This window comes from Apis dorsata, unplaced genomic scaffold (genome assembly GCF_000469605.1).
Source record: "Apis dorsata unplaced genomic scaffold, Apis dorsata 1.3 scaffold_248, whole genome shotgun sequence".
In the NCBI taxonomy this organism is placed as follows: Eukaryota; Metazoa; Arthropoda; class Insecta; order Hymenoptera; family Apidae; genus Apis; species Apis dorsata.
In genome coordinates, this window is record NW_006263527.1 from 392,604 (window position 1) to 400,590 (window position 7,987).

The 7,987-nt window shown below is 24.0% G+C and overlaps 3 protein-coding genes across 5 annotated transcripts in view; 1 reads left to right on the top strand and 2 right to left on the bottom strand.

Moving 5' to 3' along the window:
• LOC102679416 (peptidyl-prolyl cis-trans isomerase E-like) overlaps nt 1-7,987 on the top strand; it is a 100,104-nt gene that overhangs the window by 89,860 nt on the left and 2,257 nt on the right. Inside the window, exons 1-3 of one of the 3 annotated variants that reach the window (XM_006616020.2) lie at nt 3,525-3,779; nt 4,379-5,283; nt 5,365-5,702. The exons of 1 other annotated variant lie outside the window; for it this stretch is intronic. In XM_006616020.2, the coding sequence (XP_006616083.1) occupies nt 3,739-3,779; nt 4,379-5,283; nt 5,365-5,597 (1,179 nt within the window). In that variant the 5' untranslated portion in view covers nt 3,525-3,738 and the 3' untranslated portion in view covers nt 5,598-5,702. Of the gene's footprint in view, nt 1-3,524; nt 3,780-4,378; nt 5,284-5,364; nt 5,703-7,987 lie in introns of those variants that run through there. One more of the 3 variants, XM_031510635.1, reaches the window with a different exon arrangement.
• Nucleotides 333-2,518, bottom strand: LOC102678931 (TBC1 domain family member 14-like). The gene has a single exon (XM_006616014.2). The coding sequence runs from the start codon at nt 2,243-2,245 to the stop codon at nt 383-385; it is 1,863 nt and encodes a 620-aa protein (XP_006616077.1). The 5' UTR covers nt 2,246-2,518; the 3' UTR covers nt 333-382.
• Nucleotides 5,994-7,847, bottom strand: LOC102679541 (succinate-semialdehyde dehydrogenase, mitochondrial). Its single transcript, XM_006616019.2, has one exon. The coding sequence runs from the start codon at nt 7,809-7,811 to the stop codon at nt 6,300-6,302; it is 1,512 nt and encodes a 503-aa protein (XP_006616082.1). The 5' UTR covers nt 7,812-7,847; the 3' UTR covers nt 5,994-6,299.

Here is a 7,987-nt window from a genome sequence, read left to right on the forward strand (position 1 = left end):
TTATGTAATTTATATAATAAAATTTAATACAAATTAATTTTTTTTAATATTCTTTTCTACATACAGGTTAAAAAATTAAATTATCTCAAAAATTTCAATTATTTATTGAGTTTTTTTTTTAGGCAGATTTTTAATATTCATTTAGAAAAACAAAATGTTTATTTAAAAAAGCAGAATAAAGTTGTAAAATTATTATGAATTCTTTTATATATAAATTTTTAATCTTTAAAATTTATATAAATAATATTTAAATTTTTTTCATTGTATGAGAAAATATCTTTTATAAATGACAATAACAAAAATAGTACTTGAGATTCATTCTTTCTTTTTTACTTTTTTGAATATGATTATTTTTCTACATTCTTCATCATAATTCACAAAATTACAATGAAGAAAATTGAACTAACATTTGTTGGAACGTTGTTGTTCCAACAGTTGTAGACATTTGACTAATACTGTTGAATAAAGCTTCTGCTTGTAAAGTTTCTGGCAACCTTGTAAGAAATTGTGCTCCATGCACAAAATCCATTTTTAATAATTCTTCTTGATATAGATGTAATACACCAAGTGCTGTTCTAAAAAGGAACTCATCTCCATCTCTAAGAAAAACATCCCAGATTCTACATGCCACATCCAAAGGCATTGCCTTAGCATATATAGTATACAACCAATCTAATAAATATAAATCTGGACTAAGACCAGCTACTGTAAAATGAGAAAAAATTTTTGGTAATTTATGTGCAAGTGCACTAGAATATACTTTATAATAAATATCCATTTGTTTCTGGTTTAATGTAAAAGCAACTCTATGACAAGGATGATTCAATAAATTAGCAAAGCAAGTAAAGGCATCTGGAGCTTCCATATTTAATGATAATACTGCTCCCACAAAACTCATACCTTGTACATAACCTACATCAGGTCTATAAACAGCATAGGCTGCTAAAATACCTTGAAGACTATTAGATAGTGGTCCACCTTCTTGAAAGACACATAAAGTAGGAAAAGTACGAGATACATCTAATTTAATTGCAGCTAATGTTTCACTTATAGGACTCGATATTGCTCTTTCCAAACATATATTATAAAGATGTGTTGTTATATTTAAATTATTTGGAATTGCTAATTTCCACACTTTACCACGGACACTAGGTGGAAGACCACGCCACCACAATTCACGTACTTTTTTTGTATTTTTAACATTTTCAAATTTAGAAAGAATATGTACATTCCAAGTATGAGAATCTTCTGCTAATCTTTCTTCTTCCTTAAGTTGCAATTCTCTTTGATGCTTACGTTCTTTTTCTTCTCGTAACTCGCGTTTTCTTGCTGCTTCTAGAATAGCACTATATTGTTTACGATGACGTTCCTCTTCAATTGCATTTTTAGCTGGTAGATTAGCAGGTCTTGGTTGTTGAATTAAAGCTAAACTTCCGCCTATTTTATCTATGTTTCTTGATGGACTACTAGTAGGTGTAGATTGTTGAGAATCTTTATTTTTCCATGAAAATACATTTTTTGAAAAAAGAATATTTAATCCCCAACGCTTAGATTTCTCAGTTCTTTCTATAACTTGTTGATCATCAGAACCCAAAAAACTTCCAGAAGGAGAAACTTCACTAAGGGAAGACACTGTACTGCTACAAGAACGTGGCAAACTGTTTCTTGGACTACTGTTTGCACTACCACTTTCCAGTCTTATATATTTATCTTCATCAACTTTAAAGTTATCATTTAAAGAATCTTCTTTATAATCACAAGAAGAATCTAAATATTGAGATTTATAATCCAATTGTGATTCATTAGATTCTTCCAAAGAATATATTTGTTTTGTAGTGGGATTATAAGCTAAAGACATACTTTCCAATGCATGATTTAAACTAGTTCCAGCAACACCTACAGATACTACATTGCCAGCATCATACCATTTATTTTCTCGAATATGGACACATAATGCTTTAGTTTTTACAGCAGGTAATGAAGCTACATCACATGCCAAAGCTTCATTAATATTCACACTGTTACAAGATATAGAACTTCCATTCAATGATACTAATTGTTGTTTACCAATTTTTGGAACAATGTTATTTGCAATGTAACAGTTAGAATCTCGTCCAGCAACTTTTAATACTTGATAATTATTAGACATATTTCCATAACGAGACACAATACATGGAGATACATTTTGTGGTGAAATAGAATGATGATTATTTCCATTTAAATGGTTAGATATAGGATTCTTCATGATTGATATTTGTTTTCTAACCTTATCAATATATTAAATATTTTTTTAATAAGAAACCAACAAGTATTCAATTTTTTATGTATATTTATGGATTTGAATTTATACATATTTTCTCATTAATTTTTAATAATATTATATATATACATCATCAATATTCGTAAACGTAACGATGTTACGATGAAACAACACCCATGTACAAAATCTCATTATTTTGGTATAGTTTTTTTATAATATAGGAATTTTTGACGATAGATGTCAATTATCTTATTAATTCTATTCTGTTATAATATTAACAAACAAATAAATTCCACTCATATATTTTCATTAAACAAATTAATTATAATGAAAAAGATATCTTCAATTTTTACATTAATAACTTTTTTGGTTGTCTCACAAAAAATTAAAGAAAATCAGATCTGATTTTCACACAATAATAGTAAAATGCTCATAAAATGATGTATAATTCAATTGATAAATATTTATAATTAATACCGTGATGTTTTATGAGTAATTTATATACACTGCCTAAAATTAACAATTATCTACGTTCAATAATATACATTCATAGAATAAAAAATTTATGTTTTTGTTCTTACTTATTTATGCAATAAAAATAATTAATATTTTCAATTGATGTTTTAGTTTTAGAATAAAAATATTTTTTTAATAATTTTATAAATCATAAAGAAAATTTATCCCGTAAACGATCACTGATCTTTACTACTATGACTAACGAATCACATGATTGCATTACTACCCATTGTTAAATTAATAATAGTAATTTTTTTATTTTTATTCATAAACATATTAATGTATAATATTATATCATTATTGCATTTATAATTTAATTCCTATATAATTTATTATTTAATATAAAATAAATAAAAAAAAATATTACATATATCTAATATATTTAGTGTTCAAATTAAAACATTTCTTAGTAATACAAATGTATTACAAAAAGTAATATAAAAATAAAATATAAAATAAAAATATATGTTTCTTTTAAAAATATTAAATATTTAAAAAGATGCAATTTTAATAAAATTTCGATAATCAAACCATTTTAACTATTATTAAATATTTATTATTTTTAACTAGTATATATCTATACTAAATATTTTTTCATTTCATTTAAACAATCAAAATTAATTTTAGATATTTATAACATATTATAAAGTATAATATAAAGATAATATAAAGTATAATATAAAAATCATATAAAATAAAAATGTTATATATGATTTTCGTAATTAAAAATTGTACTTTAATTTGAAATAAAAATCCCTAGAACATTATGTCAAAACAGCTGATTATAGAAACTGATGAAAACGAAAATTCATATTAATTGAAAAGCGACTGAAAAGTAGGTTAAAAAAGGTCAAACATCAGTCGTGTCATTGTCAAGTTTCAATAAACGATTATAATTATTTCAGTGAACATACAATTGTCAAGCGTGAATTTTTCAACTTAACAGATGTTTATTGTAAGAAATGTCACAAATTGATATTCAGGATTTATTTGATAAAAGCAGGTAAAATAATTATTTGTAAACAATAAATTTAAATATTGTTTTATAAATAATTATAACATTTCATAATTTTTTTAACAATAAATATAATTTAATTTTTAATAATGATATCGAAATAAATTTAAAAATTTTTGAATAATTTATTTTTTGTAATTAACATATGGTTCCTCTATAAAAATATTTTAAATATTATTTAAATTTAATATCTTAAAATTGAAAAATATAATTTCCATGTAATATCTTAATTAATATCATAATTAATACAAAAATATAATGTTATTTTATAAACTATATGATAAATTGATTTATATATAATATTATATTGCATAAGAATATAATTATATATTATTTCATAATAACAATAATAATAAAAATATATAAACATAATAAAAATATATTTAATATTGATATTTATAAATTATACTTATAATAAATTAATGTATTATAATAATTATTATGTAATACAAATAATAATTATTAATTGAAATATTTTTTATGTATACTTATAAATATGTTATGTTTTTTTCAAATATAATTAAATATTATTATTATAATATTAATTTAAATATTATTATAATATTAAAATTGAATATATTATTTAGATTTCCCAGTGGTTGGCGGCTTGTATTTATATTTTTATATACTCCAGTGGGTATTTTACTTGTATTACTACGGTTGTTAATTGCTTTACAACTTTGGCTTGTTGCAATATTATTACCTGATTGTAATACTCTTCGAACATTCTTAAGTCATGGATTTAGTTTTGCTTTTGGTATCTTGGTGAAGATTCCTGAAGGTGAAGTAAAAGATAAACAATCAAGAATTATAATTAGTAATAATGTTTCTGTCTTGGATCATTTTGCTTTGTATAAAGCTACACAAGCATTAACTCCTACTATGTGGGAGATACCTACTGCCATGAACAATGCACTAGGTTTACAAGTGATGGATATGAGTAGCAAAGAAGCTCTAATTGCCAATATGAAACAATTTCTTTCTACATCAAATTGCAGCATTGCAATTCAACCTGAATTTGGTATAACTAATAGTCGTGTAGCTTTGTTAAAATTTAATTCTTGGCCATTTACTATAAAAGCATCTGTTCAACCAGTTGCAATTAAAGCATGGAGACCAGAATTTACATCTATTCATCTTACCTCATTAACATCTAGATGGTGGATAGATGTATTTTGGTTTATGTTTGTTCCTTATACAGTCTTTACATTTAAGTACCTGAAAATCAAGCAAAATCCAGATTGTGAAGTATTAGTACGAGAAGTAGAAAAAGATATAGCAACTAGTCTTGGACTTCAAACAAGTTCTCATACTGTGTCAGATAAAATAGAATTTGAAAAACGCTATATTCTGGAAAGAACACAAAATAGAAGATTTGATAGAAATTCTCCAAATTCACAAGTTATACATAGTATTGAAATACAGAGAATGGTTCGACAAGTCAGTGAAGTGCTTCCATTAGTCCCTCATAATGTGATTTTAAGAGATCTTTGTATGTAAATAATTATTAATTCATATATTATATTGATAACATTTAATCTTCAATATTCTAATTTATTAATATTTATTTTAGTGAAAACACGCAATGTTGATATTACAATTGCTAATATATTGGATGGCATAGTTACTTATACTCCAGATTCATCTCAAATTATTACGCGATCAGCACCATTAAATCAATTACAAAAGAGCACAGTTAAAGATAACAGTAATTTAGGATCTTCTTCCTTTCAGGAAAGAAAAGCTAAAATGATAAGAGAAGCTAGGGAAAGGTATATTCAAAAACATGGACTTAAAAATTGCTGACATTCTCATTACATTTTATTCTGGTTATTATATCTTGATTATAAATATCTAACATTTTGCCGTATGTATATTTATTATTACATACTGTGAATATAATTTTATTTCAAAAATATACTTGTACATCTTTACAATTTCCTATCCTTTGTATGTATTATAAAATCTAAATTTTGGAAGACAATATTTTCAATATAATAATATATTTCATAAATTATTAATAATATAAAAAATAATTTTTATATAAGTAAAATAAAATTTATATATTGATTATATATCAGAATGAAAATATCATAATATATCATTTTATGAATTTAAAAAAATTTTATTTAATCTTTTCTTAAATCTAATATATGACTTAATGTGAAAAATTACTAAATTAAAAAAAATTTATAAAAAATATGTAGAAAAATATACCACATTTATATATCATTACTTACAATATATTATTTATAATATAATATTATAACTTACAAACTACTGGAAGACATTTAATTTTATAACAAAATTATTATGTTTAATTATTCTAAATTATCATATAACATAAAAGATGTTCAAAATTTTTATCTACTTTAATATTCATAAAAATAAGTTGAACTAATATTTAATATGTAATATTCTTTAAAATATTATTATACTAAATAAATTAAACAAATTGCTCTATGAAATATTGTATAATATATATAAAATTGTATATGTATATTTTCATTAATATTTAAGATTTCCAATACATACATATTTTATCTCAAGAAAATCTTCAATACCATGCTTAGAACCTTCTCTTCCTAAACCTGATTCTTTTATACCTCCAAAAGCAGCTTCTGCAGTAGAAATTAATCCTTCGTTTACACCAATCATTCCAACTTCTAATTTTTTTGCTACCCTAAATATTTGTGATAGATCTTGAGAATAAAAATATCCAGCTAAACCAACAGATACATTATTAGATTTTTGTACAACTTCATCTTCAGTGTCAAACTTATATATAACAGCTACTGGACCAAAAATTTCTCGATTATATATTTCCATTTCCTCAGTAACTCCTGTTATAAGTGTAGGAGCATAAAATAATGGCCCTAATTCAGGCAATGGTGTACCACCACAATGTAATTTTGCTCCTTTTTTTACAGCATCAGTAACTAATGTATGTATTAGATCTAATTGACTTTTTTTAGTTAGAGGACCATGTGTAATGTCTTTCTTACTACCATCACCCATTCTAATTTCAGTTTTAATTTTTGATATTAACATTTCTACAAATTGATCAAATTTGCTATTCTGTACAAAAAATCTGTTTGCAGATACACATGTCTGACCACAATTACGAAATTTACTTGCCATAGCACCTTTTATAGCTAAATCTATATCTGCAGAATCAAAAACAATAAATGATGCATTACCTCCTAATTCAAGGCAAAGCCGCTTTACATTTGAAGCACATTGTTGATATAAAATTTTTCCAACATTTGTTGAACCAGTAAATGATAAAACTCTTGTATTAAAATTTTCACATAATTCTTTACCAACAACAGGAGAATTTTTTTGACTTGTTGTAATTACATTTATTGTTCCTTGAGGAAAACCTGCTTTTTCTGCAAGATCAACTAATGCTAAAGCAATAAGAGGTGTATCTTCTGATGGTTTAATTATACAGGTACATCCAACAGCAAGAGCAGCAGCTGCTTTACGTGTAATCATAGCAAATGGAAAATTCCATGGTGTAATTAAAGCAGCAACACCAATTGGTTCTTTCCATAATAAAAGATTTCTATTAGATATTGGTGCTTGCAATATTTCTCCTTCGATTCTTCTAGCTTCTTCTGAAAACCATTCAATATATGAATTTCCATATCTGATTTCATCTTTAGATTCAGCAATAGACTTTCCATTTTCTTTGGTTAAAATTTTTGCTAAATCTTCTGAATGTTCCACAATTAGATTATACCAATTTCTAAGTAAATTACTTCGTTCCTTTGCTGTTGTTTTCTTAAATGATTTAAAAGCTTCAAATGCTGAATTAATTGCTAACTTTGTATCTTCAACATCCATATCAGGAACATTTCTAATAATAGATTTATCAATTGGATTATAAACAGGAAATGTTTGTTGTTTTATTGCTGATACCCATTTTCCATTTATATATGCTAAATCTTTTAAAAGATGCATTGATCGATTTAACGAAGGAACATAATGTAAAATATTTCTTTGTAATATATGCATATTTAAAAATTGGAATGGTAATCTGTAATTAAATTAAAAGTTTAAAAAAATTATATTATATATTAATAAAAAAACATTATATGTTATCTTATTAATTAAGATATATAAGATTAAAATATATATATATATTATAATAATATATAATATATAATATATAATATATAATAATATTTTTT